Source organism: Megalobrama amblycephala, linkage group LG1, assembly GCF_018812025.1.
Source record: "Megalobrama amblycephala isolate DHTTF-2021 linkage group LG1, ASM1881202v1, whole genome shotgun sequence".
NCBI classification, from domain to species: Eukaryota; Metazoa; Chordata; class Actinopteri; order Cypriniformes; family Xenocyprididae; genus Megalobrama; species Megalobrama amblycephala.
The window spans coordinates 60,807,885-60,835,139 of record NC_063044.1 but is presented as its reverse complement, the minus strand read 5'-3'; the positions used below and the strand labels follow the sequence as shown (position 1 = coordinate 60,835,139).

Sequence of the window (27,255 nt, the reverse complement as noted above, 5' to 3'; positions counted from 1 at the left end):
CAGCAAGGATGCATTAAATTGGTCAAAAGTGACAGTATAAACATTTATAATGTTGCAAAAACTTTCTATTTCAAATAAATGTTTTCTATTTATCAAATAATTATATAATAATATATAATTATACATTATATATATTTTTTTTTCTATATTTTATTTCACTTAACATTTATTTTATATCAAGTAAAACTTTTTTAATGGTTTTAGTTTGACCATTTTGGATCCACCAAGTTTTAGTTAACTATAATAACCCTGCAACGTGGCTAGTTTATACACAGGGAAATCAAATAATGCTTTGATATTTTGTGTTGCATTTTAGCTGATTTTTTTATTTTTGTGTTTTATATTTGTTTTACAGTTCAAATTTTCCAGGCCTAAAGTGATTACTGGCACCATATAGAGTGATAAAATGTCCTTCTATTGGATCCTTCCCAGATGAAAAAAATACTATAGTAATTTATAGTAAATACTATAGTGTTTTTGAACCATACTATAGTAAATTGTAGTATACTGTATATATTATAGTATTTACAACACTTTGTTAAAAGGTTAGTTCACCCAAAAATGAAAATTCTGTCATTTATTACTCACCCTCATGCCGTTCCACACCCGTAAGACCTTCGTTAATCTTCGGAACGCAAATTAAGATATTTTTGATTAAATCCGATGGCTCCGTGAGGCCTTCATAGGGAGCAATGACATTTCCTCTCTCAAGATCCATAAATGTACCGGTACTAAAAACATATTTAAATCAGTTCATGTGAGTACAGTGGTTCAATATTAATATTATAAAGCGACGAGAATATTTTCAAAAATATTCAAAACAAAGATTTCAAAACACTGCTTCAGGAAGCTTCGTTGCATAATGAATCAGTGTATCGAATCATGATTTGGATTGCGTGTCAAACTGCTGAAATCACATGACTTTGGCTCCGAACCGCTGATTCGACACGCTGATTCATAATGCTCCGAAGCTTCCTGAAGCAGTGTTTTGAAATTGGCCATCTCTAAATAAGCCGTTATTTTATTTTTTTTGGCGAACCAAAAATATTCTACAAAAATATTGTACTCACATGAACTGATTTAAATATGTTTTTAGTACATTAATGGATTTTGAGAGAGGAAATGTCATTGCTGACTATGCAGGCCTCACCGAGCCATCGGATTTCATCAAAAATATCTTAATTTGTGTTCTGAAGATGAACAGGTGTGGAACGACATGAGGGTGAGTAATAAATTACATTATTTTCATTTTTGGGTGAACTAACCCTTTAATGAATGCTACAGCATACTGTAATATTAATTATAGTGAACTGATCAACTGTAATAAATACTGTAGTATACTTAAGTTTTTACTACAGTAAACTGTAGTATAATATACCGTATAGATTAAAGAAAACTTAGTACAGTATTGGGTAACGTAATTTGTTTATATTACCACAACAACTATAGAATTATTACACCACATTAATTCAAGTACTTTACTATAGTAGTATGGTTTAAAAACACTATACTATAAATTACTATAGTATTTTTTCACCTGGGTTAGAATCAGTATTTTTTCTCAGGACAACACCTGTAGAAATGTTCAACATATGTTTTTATTTTATATAATTTTATAAGTTTAATCCACTCAATAACATCATTCATAAAGTTTCGTCCATTTGGAAATGGAACATGAAAATGAACCATGTTCTGTTTCAATATCGACTAATCGCAACTCATAACAGCTTCATTAGTGTCAATCACTCCACACATCTGTCCGTCTTCCTCCGTCTGACCAATGGGGTGAGGCGGGGGGCGGGATCAGTCCGGGGGCGGAGTCTGTGTCGATGGCCACGGGAAGCGCAGCTGCATGAACGATCTCACCGAACCTGCATCCGTGTTTTTCAGCCGCGATTTCCCCCCCTGCGAGCGCCGCTCACGGAACACCCCCGCGGGGAGGCGAGAGAGAGGACTGCGGGGCCGCGGAGGTGCGGCGGAGAGCCAGGCCAGGAAAGGACGCCCGAGTCCGGTTTGATGCTGGCGGCCCGTCCGCCCTTTAAACACGGATGCTGCTGCCGCTGCTGCTGCATTCATAAGGGATCGCTGTTTATCCGAGAACAGGTCGGACGCGTCAACGTCCCCTATTTTCACATTCAAAGCCGATCGGCAGACGTCAATCGCACGAACGGACCGCGAGAGCCGAAGCGCGACAGGCGCGGCAGCATCCCTCCCTACCTGCGGCTCTCCAGCGCCTGACAGGCCCAGAGTCATGGGCAACACGCCGGCTGCGAAACGGGGCAACGAGATGGAAAGCGGTGGGTGTCTTTAATGCTTCCCAATCGTTCTGTTTAGTCATCATCATCGATCATGGCGATCGGCATCATCAGATGCTCACCAAGCCTCGGGAATATGCTCGTGCATGTGCGAGGCTTCAGCACAGATGATGCTGATGCTGTCATGGCGATTGCAGGCTCAAACAATGTGTTGATGCTTAAATAAGAGCGAGCAGCGCTTCGTTTGGGGGTTTTGTGTGTGTGTGTTTATGCTGCACCCTGTATATGATGTGTCAAGGATGTTTATGCAATAGAAAAGGGTCTATATATGTGTATTTGAGGGGTCCAGATGTGTCTGAAATTAAGATTCAAAGAACCAAATATAAGAATTAAACAATCTGAGCATATTAATGTGTTCTTCTCAACATCTGTGATGGGTACGGTCCTTCTGGTGTCTTGTGTGTTGGGTTTTCACACTTGAAAATGTTTAACCCTGGGTTAGTCACACTGTTTATACTAACCCTGGTTTAGTGATTTCACATTTTACACATGTAAAACCGTGGGTAACATCATTATTTGCATATTTATGATGTTACATTGATTGAACGTGTTGAAATCTGTTTTAATAATGCTCTAAAATAATCACTGTTTGACATTTTTAATGAGTTTCTCTTTTGGAAAACCAATCAGAATGCCTGACGCCATCGTCTTGCATGTTTTGTCCAATAAAATGCTCTCTGTAATGATCAAATCGTGGTGCACAGCTGTGGCGTAAACCGCTGGCTACTTTTTATGTCAATGAATAAATATTCGATATGTTCCACAACTCCCACCCAACCTTCCTGTTTTACTTTGAAATGTGCCAAAACAGGAACAAAAACTGCTCATGGTCTTTAACCGTTTTCCTCGATGCTGACGCTGGAGTTTCTGTGACTGTACCAAATGAATGAATATTTTTTGAGGCAGGAGTTCGGTTATGATCGGTTTGTCTGTTGCGAAATTACTCAGCATAACACGTACTTTTGGTAGTGCAAAATTAGTGCTAAGTTGCTTAATCCAGGGTTAAAAGAGGCCTTAACCTGGGGTTAAAAAGACTAATAGTATATCCAACTTTATCCACATACATACAGTTTACTATATAGCAAATCTCAACTGCTTTATTGTTTGTGTCGTTGCAAAAATGTAAACCCTATCAGTTCTAATCTAAATGTTACTGTAAGACATGAAGATATTATAAAAATTGACGTCATAATTTTCCGTGAAGCTGCTTTGAAATGATGTGCATCATGGAAAGCGCTCTACAGATACATTTGACTTGACTTCAGTGTGTTGAGAAGTTGTTTTTTAAGGATTAGTTCACGTCAGAATTAAAATGTCCTAATAATTTACTCCCCATGTCATCCAAGATGTTTTTGTCTTTCTTTCTTCAGTCGAAAAGAGGGTTTTTGAGGAAAACATTCCAGGATTTTTCTCCATATAGTGGACTTCAACATGGTTCAACGGGTTGAAGGTCCAAATTGCTTCAAAGGACTCTACATGATCCCAGACGAGGAATAAGGGTCTTATCTAGTCAAACGATCGGTCATTTTCTAAAAATATAATAAAATTTATACACTTTTTAACCACAAACTGTTCTGCGATGCTCCACGCATTACGTAATCACGAAAGGTCACGTCACGTAGGCGAACATACCGTTCCAGTGTCTACAAAGACTAAGTCAAACGCCCTTTACAAAAAAAGGTAAAACAATGATGTCGGATGATTTAGAAGTTGGATTAGAAATTAGTTTTTCGCCCTACTGCGGTACTTCCACCTACGTCACGCATGACCTTTACAACATGATTACGTAATGTGTGGCGCATTGCAGAGCAGTGCAAGACAAGCATTTGTGGTTAAAAAGTATATAAATTTTTTTTTTTTTTAGAAAATGACCAATCGTTTTACTAGATAAGACCCTTATTCCTTGTCTGGGATCGTGTAGAGCCCTTTGAAGCTGCACTGAAACTATAATTTTGACCTTCAACCCGTTGGTAACTGTTGAAATCCACTATATGGAGAAAAATCCTGAAATGTTTTCCTCAAAAACTTTAAATTATCAGGAAAATTTTAAATCTGAAGTGAAATAATCCTTTAACTTCAATCACACAGGAAGTTTAGATGGGTCTAAATATATATATATCCATATATCCATCTGAGTTTGTTGGGAAATCTGCAGAATGTATTTTAAAATGGTGAAAGGTTTAAATGGAGCTCAGATTGGAAGCTGAAGTTGAATCAACTCGCATGTTTTTGCATTGCTGATTTTGGCATATTACCACATTTAACCCTCTAAACTTATTCAATACATCAGGCTTTTATAGCTTATATAGTATGTTACAGTGAGAATATGGAGCTCATACTCAAGAAAAAAAAGCCCAGTTTTATTCAAAGGTCCAAACTGAGCAAAACTACACAATCTGGTGCAGTTGCTGATATTTATGTGGCCAAAAAGTACGATGAAATTCTAGGCTAGATTATAATGTAAATCAATGCCATTTTTAACAACATAACAGACTACTTGCATGATAAAATGCTTATACATATCAGTTATCACTCTATATCTCCCTATAAGATGACTTAAGATGTTATTTGAATCTTAGTTTTATGATCAGAGCTCTGTAGTTTTTATTGTGGAGGCAAAACATACTAATGCAATACAATTATGATAATTGAGAGATGAACAGATAAACCTTCGTCAAAATCTTCATGGATCATATTCGATACTTTAATTTTAACATTAAAAAAAAATGATGTATGGATAAGCAAGAAACCTAAGATACTTCAATCCAGTCATCTTGAAATACATTACTTTATAAAAATCATTAAAGATTTCACAGAAAAATGACACATGTATCGCAACCTTTACAATTATACTAAAAGGCCTTTTACTTGCCAAAAAAAGTCTAAACTAACAAATCAATCAGATGACAGAAGGCGCATAGTAGATTGTGTGCAACAGGTTTTTCAGGTAATCTTAAGTGTACTTTCTGTTTTGTTTTTTTCCCCACAGTCAAAGAGTTTCTGGCCTTCGCCAAAGAAGATTTCCTCAGGAAATGGGAGAGTCCTGCACAGGTAAGAGGGAAGCATGTTGCATTCGGGTAGAGAAAGAGAAAACGAGTCTGCAGCATTGAATACAGAAGTGAGTGTTTAGTGTTTGAAATGGTTCTCTGAGCTTGTTTATTGTATTATGTTAAATAAGTGTCTCTGGTCATTTAAACCAGGTTTGTGTGCTCTCAGGGGCACTCTGAGTTTACAGACCACCACAGTAGAGTTATTAATGGTCATTGGCGTTTGCTGTGGCCATTTGAACAAACCCAGAAGATCACACACTCCTTTGACTTGGGCCAGAACACGCTAGAAACGAGTGATGGGAGCTTTTCTAAACTTTGAATCAATTGAAACAATTGCTTTGCAAAATGATTCACCATTTCAATTCGTTCAAAACGCCACACGCTGGTGATGCTTGCTGGTCAAAACTGTGTAAATGCAGCGAAAATTCAAACAACATGCATAAAAACACTGTTTACAAACCAATCGCAAATGTTTTATTGAAAATGAATCTATTAAATGAAATTAACACATCATCTAATACCATTAAATATGAAGTGTCTGTAGAATATATGCTATTTTATTCATTTGTTTTGACTGTTTTATGCAGAGTTTGGTTAATCAGGCCCATAAGAGACTATTAACTGCAACTCTTCCTTTATATGTGTCATTAAACATGTCTACAAATGTATAAAACTGTTTAGAAGATCAGGTAAAATCATATAGACACTGGTAATAGAAACTAGAGATGCACCGATTTATCAGCCGAAAAGCAGTTATGTACACTATCGGACATCGGCTCACTGTTTAAAAACGGCAATGATCAGCGCCAGTTTTATCCTGTCAATGAAAAGGGGCGGGGAAACATGGTCAATTTAGTGCTGTGTGAGAAGAAAATGTCTCTTGTGTGAAATTACTTTGAATAATTTAGCAGTCTGCTGTGAGTGATTCTTTATAAAAACTCATAATGCTATGTTATGCTTAAAGGGTTAGTTCACCCAAAAATGAAAATAATGTCATTTATTACTCACCCTCATGCTGTTCCACACCCGTAAGACGTTCGTTCATCTTCAGAACACAAATTAAGATATTTTAGTTGAAATCCGATGGCTCAGTGAGGCCTGCATAACCAGCAATGACACTTCCTCTCTCAAGATCCATAAAGGTACTAAAAACATATTTAAATCAGTTCATGTGAGTACAGTGGTTCAATATTAATATTACAAAGCGACGAGAATATTTTTGGAGCGCCAAAAAAACAAAATAACGACTTATTTAGTGAAGGCCGATTTCAAAACACTGCTTCAGGAAGCATCGGAGCACAAATGAATCAGCGTGTCGAATCATATGTTCGGAGCGCCAAAGTCACGTGATTTCAGCAGTTTGGCAGTTTGACACGCGATCCGAATCATGATTCGACACAAAAGATTCATAACGCTCCGAATCTTCCTGAAGCAGGATCTTGAGAGAGGAAGTGCCATTGCTCCCTATGCAGGCCTCACGGAGCCATCAGATTTCATCAAAAATATCTTAATTTGTGTTCTGAAGATAAACGAAGATCTTACGGGTGTGGAACGGCATGAGGGTGAGTAATTAATGACAGAATTTTCATTTTTGGGTGAACTAACCCTTTAATCTTTAATATTTCAAATATTTATTTTACAAATCTGATGAAATGGCGCACATTACGTTCCCAGATGAACGTTATAAGCAACCCAAACTCACAGAATTACTGAGACGAGCAAATTGCAATTAAGGAAAAATCGAGTACTCAAATTAAATCAAGGAATCGTGACAGCCCTACTCAGAACTCCTTAGGAACTTCGAAAGAAATGAAAATATAATTGAGTTTTTTTAATCTTCCGTCTGTCCCTCAGAACACAGCCTGTCTGGAGGACTTCGACCGGTTGAAAACTCTGGGCACTGGCTCGTTCGGTCGCGTGATGCTGGTCAGACACCGAGAGACCGGCCAGCACTACGCCATGAAGATCCTTAACAAACAGAAGGTGGGCATACGCCATGACATCGCCGTTAGACGTGATGGATGCGTTCCCTAACGCTGTTTCTCTTTAGGTGGTGAAGCTGAAGCAGATTGAACACACTCTAAATGAGAAGAGGATACTGCAGGCCGTCAGCTTCCCCTTCTTAGTGCGCCTGGAATACTCCTTCAAGGTGAATACGGTTCAGAACAGGAATAGCTGGATGATGGCGCATGTAACGGACATGTTTGTTTGCGTGTGTTTGTTGCAGGACAACACCAATCTCTACATGGTGATGCAGTACGTTCAGGGAGGGGAGATGTTTTCACACCTGCGTAGAATCGGCAGATTCAGGTGAATATATTTACGTTCTTGATGTGCTTTATTGTGTTCCTGAGGTTCCTGGGGGGGGGGAAATGCAGAGCACAACAACATGAAGTGCACAAATACACAACTGTACATGCCTTCAGTGTAAACCCAGCTGTAATGTTTTTGCTTCAGATTTACATTTACTATTATTATTACTTCAAAAGAATCTCCTTCAATACAAAAGCTACAAAAGTAGAAACATTTTTAAATAAATTCTCTTTTTTTCCCTCTGTATTCCCCCACTCTGTTTTCTCTAATGTTGTATTTTTGTTGAAATTTAAGTTTTGCAAATAAATAAAAAATACACAACCATACACATACGATAGGTCAAATGTTTGGACACATCCACTCATTCTTCATTCTGACTATTTTCCACATCTTAGAAAGATCGTGAAGTCATCAAAACCATGAAAAACACAAAGGAAAATACGGTAATGATGTTGTGATTTAAACAGAAGAATTAAATGAAGACTATAATATAGATTCCAGCTCCGCTCACCCATTTTTATAGCGTAATAAAGGAGTTCACATGTATGACTTTGTGCTTTTCCGTCACTATCTGATTCAACTCATTCTTAAAAATCACAATTGTCAGGCATTTAAGCCAAAGCCGTTAAAGGGTTAGTTCACCCAAAAATGAAAATTACTTTACTCGCCCTCAAGCCATCCTGGGTGTATATGACTTTCTTCTATAAAAAAAAAACATGGCTCTTCCAGGCTTTATAATGGCAGTGAATAGTAACTGCTATTTTGAAGCCCAAAAAGTGCATCCATCCATCATAAAAGTAATCCATATGGCTCCAGGGGGTTAATAAAGGCCTTCTAAAGTGAAGTGATGGGTTATTGTGAGAAAAATATCCATATTTTTAACTTTACAGACTATAATCACTATCTTCCGTTAACGTCCATCTGTGCTTTCACGAGAGAGTCGAGTTTTGGCGTATGACGTAGGATGTTGGAGTAGCATAAGCTTACGTCATGTCACCTTTATTTATATAGCGCTTTTTACAATGCAGATTGTGTCAAAGCAGCTTTACATTGATAACTGGTACATAATTTTGGCTGCACAGCAGCTCTTAAAGAATAGTGTCAATGCAGGCAGATCAAAGCACTGTTAAATATCAAATGTAAAGTCAAATGTCAAGTGTCCCCAACTAAGCAAGCCAAAGGCGACAGCGGCAAGGAATCCAAACTCCAACAGGTGACATCAGGTGGCAAACAAGTGGCAAATAGGTGTTAAAATGGAGAAAAAAACCTTGGGAGAAACCAGGCTTACATGAGAGTAGACACCTCTCGCGGTTCAAACAAATAGAGATGGACAACTCAAGCTCCTCCGACATTTCTCTTTAAAAATTCTCGTTTTAGACTTGTAATTCGTGACCGGTGTTTTGTTTTGCTCTCTCCTCTGCGCTTCCGTGTTTGTCAATGCATCATGCGTATGAAAGTCAGTGATTCTAGTTTATAAAATTATAAATATGAATATTTTTCTTACAGAAACGCATCGCTTCTTTTCAGAAGACCTTTATTAACCCCCTGGATTATATTTATGATGGATGGATTGCTTTTTATGGGCTTCAAAATCTCATTTCTCCGTTCACTCCCATTATAAAGCTTGAAAGAGCCATGATATTTTTTTTTAATATAACTCAGATTGTGTTCGTTTGAAAGAAGATGGCTTGAGGGTGAGTAAATCATGGGATAATTTTCATTTTGGGGTAAACTAAGCCTTTAAATCAAATGGTTTTAAGATTGATGAGGAACAGTCGAACAGTCAAATGTGTGTAAACCTCTGACTGGAAATCACGTTTTTATATTTATTTTGACAGATTGAATCTTGTTTGTTGCATGTGTGTAAATGACAAAAAAGAAATCAAAAGAGATTACATTTTTTTTGTTTGCATCTGTTTTAAAAATGCAAATTTGATCATCTGGTCATCTGACCTACATCTAAAAAAATCTGTAAAATAAAGGTTCTTTATAGTTCCATGAAGAACCTTTAACATCTATGGAACCTTTCCATTGAACAAAACCTTCTATAGAGTGAAAAATGATTCTTCAGATTTTTAGAATGTTCTTCACACTAAGGGCGTCTTCAGACCTGTCGATCGTTTGCTTTGTTCCAAAACAGGGACTTAATTTCTTAATTTGTTACAATGTTGCATTTTCTTTTTGGTTCGGTTCTTTTTCACAAGGCAACATTTAAAAGCATACCAAAATGTGTTTATGCAAGTCCTCTTATTGGTCAGAGTTTCCTCTGTGTCATCCATCAAGATGGATTGATAAATTCGCTCTTAAATGTAACATATATATATATATATATATATATATATATATATATATATATAAAATTCAGTTAGATCGGGAATCAAGGCTTCGTTGGGACAGCATTCTAGCAATGCATGGAGAAGAGCAATTACACGACATTTTAAGATGAAGAGGAGCTCTTTGTTTCTCAACCACAAAAACTCATAGAATCAAACTGCTGCTTTTTATATACCACATTTCCTGTTATGAATTATGAAACCACTTGGTTTGTTGGTCTGAATTGCTTTCTCACCTCAACTGAACCTCTCCAGAGTTTGTTTTAAATCAGGCCGAAGCCACCTTGTTCAGGTTATCTCATCTGTGTTCATATATGCCTAAACTAAGGGAGAAAGCACATCTGGTTCCGGAAAAATGCTCTAAACGAGCCAGGTGTGAAAACACCCTAAGAAAAAAAAGTTCTTTTAAAGAACTGTTCATTGAAAGGTTCTTTGAGGAACCAAAAAAAAAAGGTTATTTTATTCTCCAAATAAAAAAAAAAAAAAAAAGAAAAACTGGTGGGTTTCCGCGGGAAAAGCATGCAGCCATTCGTCTATGCGTCATTACGTCACATCTGTTTACATAAAGGAGGAGTCCTTGCTAGTAGGTTATATGATGTGAGGATGGCGGATCATTTATAGCCTTTTCTCACAGCAGCTGCAATAATTAAACGTATCATTTTGATGGTGGTTTGTATAGTATGACAAATTAATGTTAGAGATTAGACTGTACAGAAACTGAAATCATGTTAAATACACATAGTCACACAATGCTGATGTTGTTAAAGGTGCCCTAGAATCAAAATTTGAATTAACCTCGGCATAGTTGAATAACAAGAGTTCAGTACATGGAAATGACATACAGTGAGTCTTAAACTCCATTGTTTCCTCCTTCTTATATAAATCTCATTTGTTTAAAAGACCGAAGAACAGGTGAATCTCAACATAACACCGACTGTTACGTAACAGTCGGGATCATTAATATGTATGACCCCAATATTTGCATATGCCAGCTCATGTTCAAGGCATTAGACAAGGGCAGCCAGTATTAACGTCTGGATCTGTGCACAGCTGAATCCTCAGACTAGGTAAGCAAGCAAGGACAATAGCGAAAAATGGCAGATGGAATGATAATAACTGACATGATCCATGATATCATGATATTTTTAGTGATGTTTGTAAACTGTCTTTCTAAATGTTTCGTTAGCATGTTGCTAATGTACTGTTAAATGTGGTTAAAGTTACCATCGTTTCTTACTGTATTCACGGAGACAAGAGCCGTCGCTATTTTCATTTTTAAACACTTGCAGTCTGTATAATTCATAAACACAACTTCATTCTTTATAAATCTCTCCAACAGTGTGTAATGTTAGCTTTAGCCACGAAGCATAGCCTCAAACTCATTCAGAATCAAATGTAAACATCCAAATAAATACTATACTCACATGATCCGAAGCATGCATGCAGTATGCATGACGAACACCTTGTAAAGATCTATTTGAGGGTTATATTAGCTGTGTGAACTTTGTTTATGCAATGTAATAGTCGAGAGCTCGGGGGGCAGGGAGTGCGTGTTTTAAAGGGGCCGCAGCCTGAATTGGTGCATAGTTAATGATGCCACAAAATAGGCAGTTAAAAAAATTAATAAAAAAAAAAATCTATGGGGTATTTTGAGCTGAAACTTCACAGACACATTCAGGGGACACCTTAGACTTATATTACATCTTGTAAAAAAAATGGTTCTAGGGCACCTTTAACAGTATAAGTATAATTAAGTATAACAATAATAATAATTTGCACGGTTTGATGTGAAATGAACTAAGCGATCGTTAGATTTAATCACCATTGGCAGCGCGATTTAATGTAATGCTTTTTTTCTCAGTTGATCAGAACAAAATTGGCAGATTTGTTACTGTTTTGTTCAGATGACATTTTCTGGTGAAAAATTCTTATTTTGGTCATATTTCCAAGACAGAATCTGTGATTGTGAAGTACAGTATCCACCGATGTGGTGACTGACAGCAAACACTAGATTCATCCACTGAGGAGCTGTGCTGATGCACAACCCACATAAAGATAATAATTCCACAAATAACTGCAATTGCAGGTTTTAAACAGAGATGGCGACAAAGAGGCAAAACCTGAGCACTGCAGCTTTCAGGTCATCATGGTGAAATCCTGTGCTGAAAGCTGCGCTAATGTGCCTAATGTGAGAAAGTGGTTTCATCTCAGTTGAGTTAAAGCACTCCACACTTCATATTTATTTGTTGGGCTACTAAAATGAACCACTTAGCAGCATCAACATATACGGTTGCATCTAAAAATCTATGAATGTTATTTCATTAGATAACGTGTCAAAGCGACTTTCTTCATTATTTTTGAAGCCTCAATGTTTTATCTGTTGCTTTCAAACCTCACAAACTTCTTTGTGACAAAAATGTGCTTGTGCAATGTTTCTATACAGTAAACGTGTACAAAATACAGTAAATCACTGATGCACTGATGCATCTGTTTTATTATTACAGATGCCTTCATGTGTGTTTTCTCTTCATTTCTCTCTCTTTCTCCCGGGCTTCTGCTTGTCTTTCTCTTCTGCAGTGAACCCCATGCACGCTTTTATGCTTCACAAATAGTTTTGACCTTTGAATATCTGCATGCCCTTGACCTGATCTACAGAGACCTTAAACCAGAGAACCTCCTCATCGATCAGCAGGGCTATATCCAGGTAATAAAACGCATGTACGCCACTGTACACGAGTTACACTCAAATTGAAGATACACACATATTTATTGCTTAGTAAATGAACAGTCCAATACGACTGCCTACAGACACATTTTCGGCTGTTTTCACACAGCAAGGTGCTCAATTTTTCCGCTCATCCCAGTATTTTTTGTGAGGATGTTCAATGTTCATATGATATTGTAAAGCAAATACATTTGTGATCTACTTTAATATTCATAAATATGTATTTTAAACAAATATTTTCTCTGTAAAGGTTAACTCTTAAATTCATGCAAGTTTTTGCCAATCATTATTACATATTTGGGTCTTTAGCGACCTGGATCTGACTCTCCAACTCCCGCAATAGTATAAAACTTTCTTGATATTTTAATAGTAATTACAAAAGAATAAAATAAAGCATATTTTGTTCCTTTCTGGAACTTGGAAGGGTTCAGTTTGAGCAGATGTTTTTCCCCTGTATATTCAGCATCTGGCTCATATTCGCCATCTCAACCATATTCACAAAACTATAGTTTTCATTGTTTCTAAAAGCTATATTTTGATCGCTCACGCCATCATTGTGTGTCAGACTTCTCAACCTTGAGGAATAAAGGTGAATTACACTTATTGAGTCCTCTGAGATTTAGTTGTTGCGCAGAAAAAAATATATACTTACACTATTGTGTACTTTGGGTCGCTAGTGACCCTATACACTTTTTACACAAAAACTATTAGAAAAAAGACAATTTATCTTGTTATATTGTTTATAATGAATAGATTGAGGAATACTAAGAAGGTTGATGTCAACCTTTAAAAAAATGAATGAGGGGGAGGGTGGTAAGTGACGTCCCGGGTCACTAAAGACGTTTAAGGGTTAATATAGTGCCATTTGGAAAATATTTTATGATCCTCGTCAAGGGTAAATCACGCACAAATGTTGTGTTAGATGGATAGCTTCATAAAGTAATGTAATATGATATAATATGTAGTTATTATGTAAAATGAATATGAAGAACTTTTTTAAACAAATATTTATGAAGTCCAGAACAAATTCTGACACGTTGTTAGATGAACAGAAATATAAAATCCATCGTAACTTCACAATATCATTTAAAGGATTAGTTCCCTTTCAAATAAAATGTTCTTGATAATTTACTCACCTCCATGTCATCCAAGATGTTCATGTCCTTCTTTCTTCAGTCGAAAAGAAATTAAGGTTTTTGATGAAAACATTCCAGGATTTTTCTCCTTATAATGGACTTCAAACGGTTGAAGGTCAAAATTACAGTTTCAGGGCAGCTTCAAAGGGCTTTAAACGATACCAGACGAGGAATAAGAGTCTTATCTAGTGAAACGATCTGTCATTTTTGAGAAAAAAAAAAATGTATATGCTTTATATAAACAAATGATTGCCTTCCAAGTGGTTCTGCCAAAACCGCACTTTCGTATTCTTCAAAAAGCTTACGCTGTATGTCCTACGCCTTCCCCATTCTACTTACGGAACGAACGCGGCACAAGTTACATTTTTTCCGTAAGTAGAATAGGGAAGGCGTAGGACATACAGCTTAATCTTTTTGAAGAATACATAAGGGCGAAATACGAAAATGACCGATCATTTCGCTAGATAAGACCCTTATTCCTCGTCTGGTATCGTTTAAAGCCCTTTGAAGCTGCACTGAAACTGTAATTTTGACCTTCAACCGTTTGGAGGCCATTGAAGTCCACTATAAGGAGAATAATCCTGGATTGTTTTCATCAAAAACCTTAATTTCTTTTCGACTGAAGAAAGAAAGACATGAACATCTTGGATGACATGGGGGTGAGTAAGTTATCAGGAAAATGTTATTTAAAAGTGAACTAATCCTTTAATATAATAAATTTAGTTAGAATCTGACATGAAGCATTTTTTTCCAGTCTTAAATTTCTTAATTAGCAGAATTAATAACATAATTGTTAATATTTATCATTACTGTATGAAGCAAATTTCAACATTTGTGACCTACTTTACATCAGTATGTATTTTAAAGTAAGTATTTTTCACTGTAATACTCAATATAGTGCCATTTGGAAAATAATGTATGATCCATGTCAAGGCTAAATCAAGCACAGATTATGACAAATGTTGTGTTAGATGAACAGAAACATGCCAAAATCACTGCTATTTTTCTGTAATCAAAAAAGTAGGGTTACAAAAAAATCATATTTGAGTGTAAATGTAGCCGAAAGTGTGTCTGTGATGCAAACAGTGTAGATGTGCTTTCAATCACATACAGCTCATAATCTCACCATTACTGCCCCCTCATGGCTGATCTGAGAATGAAATCAAAGAAATGTTTCTGTAAGCATGTGTGTATTGTGTATAAATTACAGAGCAACTTTGTTACAGGTGACAGACTTTGGTTTCGCGAAGCGGGTGAAGGGCCGCACGTGGACGTTGTGCGGGACCCCAGAGTATCTGGCCCCAGAGATCATCCTCAGCAAGGTGAGCCACGCTGTCCTAGTTTACCCGAGGAGACGGAGACACGTCTACAATCAATGCAACAAAACTACAGCACTCACATTATAATTAACGAAGCGCTTTCACTGCAAGAGCCTTCAGCTGACAGATGATTTTGTGCTGCACAGTTCTCCAAACACGTCATTTGTCTGAAATAAAGCAATTTAATATTAAAATGTACACTACAGGGCTGTTGAATGCTTCAATCTGAATCCGAATGTTCTAAGGTGTGTAATTATTTTTAGGGAAACGCACGGCTAAAGTAGTTCCAGGCAGATCTTGACCGCATTACATGTCCATATCACTACGCCAGTTATTTCAACATCAATAGAAACAAAACCCACAATAACACTGACCAAGCAAATAAATATAGTAAACAATAGGATAAAAACGACAAACTATTTCCATGTTTTTTGACACAAATTGTGCTTTCTCTCTCACTCAAATGCACACACGCATACGGTACGGACACACGCTCGCACACAAACGTATTGTCAGCGCTGCTCTGATGATTTTATTAATGATATAGTTTAGCAACTATGCGTCGTGACCGCATTACCACCTTGGGTATGCATTATTTTCTAATAATTCAACAGACCGTCGTCAATTATTCCTTACATAATAGACACTAGATTAAATCATCTTCCCAGCTCAACTAACATTTAGTCTGCAAAGTAAGATTTCAAATGATTAATTTTCTCTTGAACTCATCCTGACGTGTTTTCTCTCATAGGGTTATAATAAGGCGGTGGACTGGTGGGCTCTGGGTGTGTTGATGTACGAGATGGCTGCTGGTTATCCTCCATTTTTCGCCGATCAACCCATTCAGATCTACGAAAAGATTGTCTCAGGAAAGGTAATTTTGCCAAACTATAGCCTATAGATTTCTAAATGAATCACATTGTTCTGCAATATCTGATATTCTTGGCTTCTTTCTTTGTGGTTGTTTAGTTTTGCTCAAGCACAGTTTCTTTTCACAGGTACGATTCCCGTCGCACTTCAGTTCGGACCTGAAGGACCTGTTGAGAAACCTGCTGCAGGTGGATCTCACCAAACGCTACGGAAACCTTAAAAACGGAGTTAACGACATCAAAGGACACAAGTGGTTCTCCACTACTGACTGGATAGCCATTTACCAGCGGAGGGTGAGAAACACACACAATCCCTTAATCACTGACAGTGATCTGATGTATTCAGTCTTTAGACTCCATCAGTAAAGCTGGCGGTGAGCCGGTTATTCCATGTTGTTGAATAGACAATGAATCTGTTTTCTTGCAACTAAAACACATTTTAAAAGGAAAAGACTGAACATAAATGGAATGCAAGTACATATAATACATAAAATGCTTAATTTTAAAGATAAATCGGAAACAGCGAGTGCTCTTTGCCACTGCATTAAAACATTAACCAGATTAACGATCGATAAATCAAACAATTAAAGTCACACATCTGTTCAAAAATACTAAAATTCATTCGAATTTGACATTTTTTTTTTTTTTTTTGGCCTTAATAATCAACATAATTCTGGGGAAATAGTAATACGGACTGCAGCAGTGCTAAACTGTTCACTTCATCATATAGTAAACAACACACAATTTATCAATGTGTATCAATCAAGCTCACTAAGACTGCTGGCAGTTTCTTTTCCATGCATCATTTTATTACATCCATGTACAGTGAAATCGCCCATGTTGCCGGAAATCGCCAGCTCTCCATTTTAAAAAATGGGATCATATCGCTGTGTGTCACTGGCGATGTGAACGGGGCTTAATTCTTGTATGTCATATTATATATTGCATTATGACTAATATTATTAAATCAAATGACATAATTAAAGAAAAATAAGAACAAAGAAATAAATAAAATATTGGTATTGGTGAAAGTCAACATTTGTGACCAACTTTACATTTATATACATCCGTATTGGAGCTTCAAGATTAATAGTTAAAAGATCGCAATCTCGATTCAAACACCCATGTGATCTTATTTCTTATATAAATGACAATGATTCGCCTGTTAACCCTTAAATGCATAACTCGGGTCTTTAGTGACCCGGGACGTCATTCATTACCCTCCTCCTCGTTCATTTTTTTAAAGTTAGACATCAACCTTCTTGGTATTCCTCAGTCAATTCATTATAAAGAATATAACAAGAAAAAAAATCATAAAATTATAAAAGAATGCCTATTTTTGTATTCATTTTTTGTAAAAATTGTATAGGGTCGCTAACGACTCGAGGTTTGTATGAGTGTACGTATATTTTTTCTGCACAACAATAATTGAATCTTAGATGACGGAATAAGTGCAATTCACCTTTATTCCACAAGGTGGCAATGTCTGATACACAATGCTGAAGTGACGATTCATTTAGACAGAAAACGAAATAATAAGAAAAACATGAAATGGCTCAGCGATTTACTGCAGAGCAAGTACTGAACGCAATCAAATATGACTGTAACTGTCACAGGATGAATCTGGTGAAGCTGTTAGCGATCGAAATATTGATTTTGAAGATGCTGAAAATTATATAGTTCTGAGAATATGTTTGAGATCGCGAATGGGCTCATATTTGCGACCTCAAACATAAAACTAGCCTATTATTTGCTGAATTTACTGGGAAATGAGCTCTGACGAGGACAGTGATGGCATAAAACATCTGCTCAAACAGAGCACTTTCAAGCTCCAAAAGGTAACAAAATATGATTTATTTTATTCTTCTGTAATTGTTACTCTAATACCAGAGGAGTTTTATATTATCGCGACAGGTAGAGATCCTTCTGTGTTAGATATAGATCCGGGTCGATAAAGACCTGAATATGTAAGAATGATTGGCGAAACAGTCATGCATTTAAGGGTTAACAAACCAGAACATTCAGATCTGCGTTTGGTTGGTGCTGCCGCTGATCCAGACTGAGCAGATGTCATGTATAGGTATGAAGTAGTCCCACAGTATCATTATTTCTGTTACAAATATTCAAATGGCCTCAGAAGTACTGGGATAAATGTTTATAGTTCAGATATAAACACTGATGTCTATGGAAGCGATCAAAATAGAGTAAAGCAGCTTTTGAAAGTAACATGGCGCATCAAATAATGATTGTGTCAATTACATCATTACGCCAGTAGGTGGCGACAAGTGACTGTTAAAAAATGTGTCTGTCATTGAATCATTCTTTCAAGAGATTAGTGCAAAAACATTGAGTCATGCAGTATTTATAAATGAGTCATTCGGTGCGTTTACATGAAGCATTGTAAACGGTTTAAAAGTCCAATCTGAATGAAAAAGCTCCATATAAACACCTCAATCGGAATAAAAATGCCAAAACCGAATTAAATTGTAATCAGTTTGAGAGAAGTGGGATAAACCTTTTTATAAACCGAACAAAATAAAAATTCAGCCATGTAAACGCGTTAAACCAATTACTGTGCATCTACGTCATCACGTCAAGAGGCCAGGGGTCGTCAGAATGCACAATCTGGAGTAAAACGTTTTTATTAAATACACTGAAGGAACTCAGTTTATCATTACTACAGACCTTCATCCACACGCATCTGCTTTTCTTCAGAGGGAGGGGTAGTATTGAGATGCTCCTTAGAGATGCACAGCCACCAAACAGATGTGCCCATCTTTTCCTCATACCTTCCAGCAGTAAAATGCTACAAATTCATGCTGTTGCTTGATTAAGAGCAACACTTTACATAAAAATAGCGCGCATAAGAAATAATTAAACTCCATGTTGACAGGAATTAAAGATGGCATGGGCTAATGTGCTCATGTCACACAGTCATTCAGCGCCGGCACATGTAAACACCATATCGGATTAGATAACATCTCTTGTAAACAGTCCACCGCATCTTTCAGGAATGATTTTAATCGGAATGACAAAAAAGTGAACATGTAAACGTGGCAATTGATCGATTTTATAAAAATAATTCATTCAGATTAAGTAAACATTTTAAATAGACTGCACTGCAGCAATCAAAGGTGCAGTGTGTGAATTTTAGTGGCATCTAGCGATGAGATTGTGAATTGCAATATAGAGAAACTACGGTGGCCAACACAGGACAAAGATGTCGTCGTCTGAGACAGCAGAAAGTAGCTTGTCAATCAGACGCACTCTGTAGAGCAGTTTGTCCGTTTAGGGCTACTGTAGAAACATGCCGGTGCAAAATGGTGACTAAACATGTAAGGGGAGCCGCTGTGTATGTAGATAGAAATGGCTCATTATAAAACGGATAGTTCTGGCCCTTGATTCTGATTGGTGGAGCCGCGTTCGAAGCTGTTGTAAAATTTCCAAAAACATACAGCTGACCACATTACATACATATCGCTGCCACTCTTAGCAGCGTAAACATGTTTTTTTTCTCAATTGATTTTGTTCATTGAAGCTTACTGCATTATGTACAAGAGTATCGTGAGAGAGATATCGAGTGACCAAATTTATTACCTGCATTCAAATTTAGCATTTTCCTTCATGTCAGTCCTATGTTCATAATAAAAAATCTGTTGCTGCAATTTTGTCCTTTTAACATTTAATGGGTTTTCCCGTGACCTGCTGACACTGACAGCAACATAAGACAATCTTTGCCGCCATCTTATGGCGTAATAAATGTAACTTCTGTTGCTGTTCACAGTCAGGGACTATTTTTTCCAGCGGAAGGAAGGCTTTTAAAGGTCCCGTTCTTCGTGATCCCATGTTTCAAACTTTAGTTAGTGTGTAATGTTGTTGTTAGAGTATAAATAAAATCTGTAAAATTTTAAAGCTCAAAGTTCATTGCCAAGCGAGATATTTTATTTAACAGAAGTCGCCTACATCGAACGGCCAGTTAGGACTACATCCCTCTACTTCCTTCTTTAATGACGTCACTAAAACAGTTTTTTGACTAACCTCCGCCCACAGGAATACACAAGAGTTGCGTTTGTAGAGTGTGTTTGTCGCCATGTCGTCGAAACGCTGTTATTTTCATCCCGCAGTCCAATCACCGGGTCTGATTCCGGCTCAAATTGATAGGGTAAAATTAAAGACATGTTTACAATAACACTGAGCGCGTGCATCTCCACGTTATGGTAAGAGGCGTGACCTTTCCGGGCAAGATGCGCTAAACTGCTGTCGAATCACAACACAGGAACCGCTGGCACAATCAGAACTCATTACGTATTTCTGAAGGAGGGACTTCATAGAACAAGGAAGTCATCAGCCCGTTTTTATGACAGTGGAAACAGCGGTATACAGATAAGTAAATTATGTGAAAAATACTGTGTTTTTTTACACGCGAAACATGAAAACATGTTATACTGCACACTATAAACACAATCAAAGCTTCAAAAAAACATGAAAAACGGGACCTTTAATGATTCTACTTCATGAAAGTTGCATTGATACATATTTTTTGGCTTTAATATTTGTATTGTGTGGTAACCATTTTATAAAAGCAATAAGCCCTGTGAAGCCATAGTTTACAGTGAATTTATATCAGCTAAGGGACCCTTAGCTGTTATAAATTCACTGTAAACCATGGCTTCTTGGGACTTATTGCTTTATTCGAAGGTAATAAAAACATAACGGTTTATTATGTAAGGTATTTATACACCACTGAAAAAATAGTTATGTATATTATGTTGCATTTCTGTCAACAGATCATCCTAAAATTTAAACATTGCACCTTTAACATTTTGTCAGAAGCTCTAGTAAATTACACTTTGATTGACTGTGATTCTCAGTTTTGAGCATGCAGCTCTAATCTTAATGTATTTTTTGAAAATTATGTTTGGCAAAATGAGTCATGATGAGCAAATTTTCAAAAAACGAGTTTTTGTTATTTTTAGTTCTTTTCATATTCTCTTTAAAAAAAAAAAAACTTCAAAATGATGTATGATTTGTTGGAAACAGACTAAAAATGACTGAGCCACACCTGTTTGAATTCGATAGAGTCAATTTTGAGAAAAATCGAGTTAAAGTTTTCTGAAGGTTCCAAACCAAATTTGTCAAAACCAAATATCTAGGAAAACTATATTTACTCAAATTCGACAAAATCAACATTTTTCACTTGTTTTGCCTGTAGCTCGTAATTAGCCTGTGCGGGTCACATATGATCCATGTCAAGAGTAAACCAAGCACAAATGTTGTTAGATCAAAAGAAGCATATGAAGAGTTTGGTTCCAAAACGCAATAACTCCATTTTGATTCATTTGAGTAAAAAGGTGTTTTCTTTACCAAGAAAGTGGCAAGATGAAAACCACTATATTCTGTTTCAAACTTTCACATAGCATCTTTTGGATATAAAAACATTAAAAATTCAAATCTACATTTTGATTTTAAAAAGTTTATTATAAAAACTTATTTTTTTCCCAAAATAATATTAATCCATGACACTTTTTTTTTTTTTTTTCAAAATGCAATTAATCCATCAATATAAAAGTTATTTTTCAAATTGAAAATACACAACAAAGTAAGTTGATTCACATATATGACAGAGTCTAAACTTTGCCAATATTTATCTTATATACAGGCATTTTACTGAAAATACATTCAGCTGTCGCTCCCAAAATGGTCATTTTGTTAATGTTATAAATTATTTGTCATTACCGCACGGTTATATAAACACATTTGCCGAGTACATTGGCATTAAAAGCAGCTTTTAAAAAAGGCTTCAATTAGGGCTGGGCGATATATTGCATGCGATTGTCACGCGCATTTCGTCAGTAAAGCCGGTTCCCTGATTACCGCTAAATCACCATCGCCTGCTTTCAAATGGAGCGGCTTTTAATAGACAGAGCCGTAGTTCACTGACAAGCCACGCAATATCGCGTTCATTATCGAAGGCGATTCATCTGCGATATGAACGCGATATTGCGTGGCTTGTCAGTGATCTACGGTTCTGTCTATTAAATGCCGCTCCATTTGAAAGCAGGTGATGGCGATTTAGACAATCGCATGCGATATATCGCCCAGCCCTAGCTTCAATGTTTACAGTGGGTGAAATGGTGCGCTGTGATTGGTTGAGTGGATATATCGCGTTCTGCAGAAAAAGGAGACTGCCGTTCGTCGCGTTTTGGAAAGAAAGAGAGAAAACATGACAGAATAACACGACGGATATTGCATTTTGCGCAAAATTAATAAATGACTTTTAAATACCGACCAGATACAATACTGATTTTGGCGGAAACTCATTTTTTTGAAAATGGCGTTTATCGCGTTTTGGAACCAAACTCTTCATATATAATATTGTGTGATTTTGTTGTTACCCATAAACAAATGGGAATTATATGATCTTTGTCATACTTAAAAATAAGAGCGAATAAATATATTGTTATTGGTGAGGACCAGTAAGAGAAATAGTAGAATTGCATCCATATTTCATGCATCAATGTAAACTATCAAGTGTGAAAACGTTTTAAGATCAGGTAAATATCCCTTTTTCTGTGTGCTTTCACAGGTGGAGGCCCCATTTGTGCCTAAATGCAGAGGTCCCGGGGACACCAGCAACTTCGACGACTACGAAGAAGAAGAGATCCGTGTGTCGTTCACGGAGAAGTGTGCAAAAGAATTTGCTGAGTTCTAGAGGAAGAAACGATAGAAATCAGAGAGAGGGATATAGGTGGAGAGAAAGAGAGAGAGAGAGAAGGAGAAAAAGTGCATGAATCTTAAAACCGATCCTTCCTCCTGTTAAACAGCAGAGAAACCAGCGGAAGAGTGCAGAGAAGACCTCCAGGGATAAACAGTGAGGCCTTTATCATCTCCTCTATTTTAATCATGTTTGTAATTTTCTCTTTTTTTTTTTAAATCTCTGTTCATGTGATATTAATCATGATGGATTTGATAGGGTGTAATTGTTGGCCTGTGGACTGGGATAGTTGTTTCCGCACAAAAGACAGACGGGGTTAGTTATATCTCTAATCTTGAGCAGTTACCGCTAAGGTGCAAGTTCTCCACTAGGTCACCATAACAACCATACAAAAAAAAAAAACTAGAAAAAAAAAAGAATGAAAAAATATGTATTCCTGTGTAATAACCGAAATATTTTTGGTCCTGTATACTGTCATGTGTTTCTTTACTCTTAAAATGCACTGAAAGGGATGACAAAGTGAAAATGGCATAGAAAAGAAGCCATGATTTCATAATATGAGCACCTCTTTTCTTTTCTTCTTTCAGCTGTAGGTCCACTGCGCTCTGTAAAATATTCACTGATGAACTTTCACCTATGAAATGTGCCATGAAATCCTACAAGTGTCAATATTTTGGCTCATCAGTCGTTTCATTGATTCTAGCTGACAGATAGCAGTCGACAGCGGACCGTGTCGAGCCTTCGTGCAGAGGAGGGGATGAATGTTTTCGTTTCGTTTGTTTAGTATCGTTAATACTATAATTGTTACGGTTCTCATTGGGTTATACATTTCTAGTACCTGACGAAATTGCACACGCTCTGTGCGCGATTCACTCGGCGAAGCCTTGCGGTCGGTCGACACTCTCCAGCGAGCCGCCGCATCGCTCTCTCCGTTTTCGCCATCTCTTCCCCCTTTATTCTTCCATTTCTGCATTTTTAAATAGGCAAAGTCTTCTCTCTGAATGGGTGCAGAGCATCTGGCTCCTTTTTGGGTGAGAATTTCTTACACGCAACTCTCTAGGCTACAAATATCTCCTCTAAGCTGGAGGTGAACTCAGTGGATACCAGTGCTTACTCCTGAGGACATGGTTCAAGTTAATTGTGATATTTTGCACCACAAGAATCATTCCAATAAAGTATTACTATAAATACCAAAGCGGTTTTACGTCCCTTTGTGTGTGACATTTTCAGTGAGTTCCATCTTTTGTCTGCAGCTTTAGTGATGGGTCGATCATGAACGATTCGTTCATCGTTTTGAATGAATCTTTAATATGACTCAGAGTCGTCTCAGAGAGTGATTCGTTCACACACCGCATAGCTTCAGCCTGTGGGGATGTGACGTGACAAAAGAACGAACGACTCGGACCAGGAGGTGAGGTGAACTAACAGACCCAGCTAAACAATGAATGAATCATTTCTGTTTCTCATAATTTGGCCTTGGCTGCATTATAGTTTTTTCTTATTTTAAATTTGATCAATGTTTGCGTAAGTTGGTGTGTTGGGGAATTAAAGGGATAGTTCACCCAAAAATGAAAATTCTATTATCATTTACTCACCCTCATGTTGTTTCAAATCTGTATCATTTTCTTTGTTCTGTTGAACACAAAGGAAGATATTTTGAAGAAAGTTTGTAACCAGGCCACTTTGGGGCACCATTGACTTCCATAGTAGGAAAAAAAACTATTATGAAAGTCAATGGTGCCCCAAAACTGTTCAGTTTAACACATTCTTCAAAATATCTTCCTTTGTTGTTCAACAGAACAAAGAAATTCATACAGATTTGAAACAACCTGAGGGTGATTAAATGATGACAGAATTTTCATTTTTGGGTGAAATATCCCTTTAACATTTGAATTATATTCTGTTGAAATGAGCCAAAAGATTAGTTCATTTTGCTGAACGACACACTGTAAATGCTCAAAATAATTGGTTTGAGTAGGACAAACTAAATTAAACAAATTAGTTCAGTCAAATTAACTTTTATGAGTATTTAGCACTTTCTTTCAAAACTCGCAGAACTTTTCATTGTTTTGAGTTTTATGAATGTATTTCCTTTAATTTAGACAGACTTAAGTTTAACTGAAACTTGTTTGGGATTTATATTTCCTAGCATGCTTTGCCCATGGCACTCAAAAGGGGAAGTAAATGCTAAAATTAAGTCTTATATAATGTTTTTTTGTGCAAGATTAATGTGGGCGATTTTACAGTGATTAATGTTTTGTTATGCTAATTCAGAAGAGTTTCTGTTAAGGTCCCACTTTATATTAAGTGGCCTTAACTACTATGTACTTACATCAAAAAATAAGTACAATGTACTTATTGGGTTCATATTGAATTGCAAACACTTTTTCTGCTATTGAGGTGGATACGGGTAAGTTTAGGGAAAGCTTTGGTGGTATGGGTAGGTTTAAGGGTAGGGGTAAGGGTTAAGGGATGGGTCAACAGTGTAACTATAAATGTAATTACAGAAATTAATTACAGATGTAATTACATGCAGGTGTTTTTCAAATATAAGTACAATGTAAAAACATGAATGTACACAATAAGTGCATTGTATCAAATCATTAATTTAAATGTAAGTACATAGTAGTTAAGGCCACTTAATATAAAGTGGGACCCTTTATATTGCTGCAGTTATTCAGCAAGTGCTATTGGTAACATGTTAGCAAGTTAGCATTTTCTAAATTAGCTTGTAATTACTAAAATACTAATAAAACTTGAGGTTACATGAAAATTTGAAGGTAAATGTATGAATCAAACATTTCAAGTTAAGAGCAATTCAAATGTATAAGTACAAAATAAAAATCTGCCAGTTCTGCTAACTTAAACTTTGCATTTCTTAACTTAAAAATTGAGGCAACTGATTGCCTCAATTTTTTGTGAGTTTGCCAACTTATTCGGATTTACAGTGCACTAAAAGATCCGAGTCTGCAAGATTATCCAAACTTCCCATCACTACTAAATGAGCTCTGAAATACAAAGTTCTGTCATGAAACCAGATGGGGCAGGCTGATAGGGTCTAAAGCTAACACAATACAACAAATTACAGGCCAAAACTATTTTTTTTTACCGTTCATGAAACCAAAACAGCAATTTATGACACCAATATTTTAGATACTAGTGAAAATTCACAATCCTCTATTCCAATTTCAAAACCACGGCTGAAACTACTTGCTTAATATAATTTTAATAGCCTATATTTTTAAATACAAGTAAATAAAATAAGAACAAATAATCAAATTACAAAAAATGGCACAAATAAATATAATACAACAAAGATACAAATTAAATAAACAGTGCTTTTCAGGCAGGTCTAACAGTTTTTAAAGTTTGATAATCAAATAAATAACTGCAGTCTTCATACCCTTTCTAAAGTTCAAGAGCTCTGAGTGATTTTATTTTTTTTTCCCCCTTTGTTGTTTGGTTAAAGGGTCAGTTCACCCAAAAATGAAAATAATGTCCTTTTATTACTCACCTTCATGTCATTCTACAGCCGTAAGACCTTCGTTCAACTTCAGAACACAAATTAAGATATTGATGAAATCCGATGGCTCAGTGAGGCCTCAGTTGAGAGCAAAGCCATTCAAACTCTCAAGGTCCATAAAGGTACTCGAAACATATTTGAAACAGTTCATGTGAGTTCAGTGGTTCAATCTTAATATTATAAAGCAATAAGAATACTTTTTGTGCACCAAAAAACAAAAAGACTTTTCAACAGTATCTATATGGGCCGATTTCAAACACTGCTTCAGAGCTTTACGAATCGAATCAGTAGTTCGGAGCGCCAAAGTCACGTGATTTCAGTTGTTTAGCCGTTTGATAGGAGATCCAAATCACTAATTCGAAACAAAAGATTCATGAAGCTCAGAAGTTTCATGAAGCAGTGTTTTGAAATCGGCCCATCACTAAATATTGTTGAAAAGTTTTTTTTTTTTGGGGTGCACAAAAAGTATTCTTATTGCTTTATAATATTAAGATTGAACCAATGAAAAGTTTTTTTTTTTGGGGTGCACAAAAAGTATTCTTATTGCTTTATAATATTAAGATTGAACCAATGAACTTACATGAACTGATTTAAATATGTTTTTAGTACCTTTATGGACCTCGAGATTTTCAATGGCTTTGCTTCACTGTGCCATCGGATTTCATCAACAATATCTTAATTTGTGTTCTGAAGATGAACGAAGGTCTTACGGGTGTGGAACGACATGAGGGTGAGTAATTAATGACATAAAGAGTTTTTAATATTAAAAAATTAATATTAAAAAACTCAGACAGCACAGCAGCGGGATTATTAGGATGCTGTCACTTTAAGAGCAAATGCACAATTTGAAGACATAACCAACTATATTTACTTAGATACTCGCAGAGACATAGCGGGTGAGTAACGAATCCCCTTTCGCGTTTTGTATATTGTAATGGATTATAAAGTAACAAGCTG

At 36.4% G+C, this 27,255-nt stretch overlaps 1 protein-coding gene across 1 annotated transcript; it reads left to right on the top strand.

Annotated features, from left to right (window-relative positions):
- The first annotated feature begins 1,763 nt into the window (after window positions 1–1,763).
- Window positions 1,764–23,970, top strand: prkacab (protein kinase, cAMP-dependent, catalytic, alpha, genome duplicate b). The gene is made up of 10 exons (XM_048207054.1): window positions 1,764–2,297; window positions 5,305–5,366; window positions 7,220–7,348; window positions 7,416–7,514; window positions 7,593–7,675; window positions 12,589–12,715; window positions 15,099–15,194; window positions 15,943–16,065; window positions 16,190–16,354; window positions 22,647–23,970. Exons 1-10 carry the CDS (start codon window positions 2,252–2,254, stop codon window positions 22,770–22,772), a joined length of 1,056 nt encoding a protein of 351 aa, XP_048063011.1. The 5' UTR covers window positions 1,764–2,251; the 3' UTR covers window positions 22,773–23,970.
- The last annotated feature ends 3,285 nt before the right edge of the window (window positions 23,971–27,255 follow it).

Bases quoted from the DNA above. Each gene is read 5' to 3' on its own strand.
- prkacab (XM_048207054.1), top strand. From the start codon at position 2,252: ATGGGCAACACGCCGGCTGCGAAACGGGGCAACGAGATGGAAAGCG. The intron at 7,676-12,588 runs GTGAATATATTT...TCTCTTCTGCAG, and splicing joins CGTAGAATCGGCAGATTCAG to TGAACCCCATGCACGCTTTT. The intron at 16,355-22,646 runs GTGAGAAACACA...GTGCTTTCACAG, and splicing joins TAGCCATTTACCAGCGGAGG to GTGGAGGCCCCATTTGTGCC.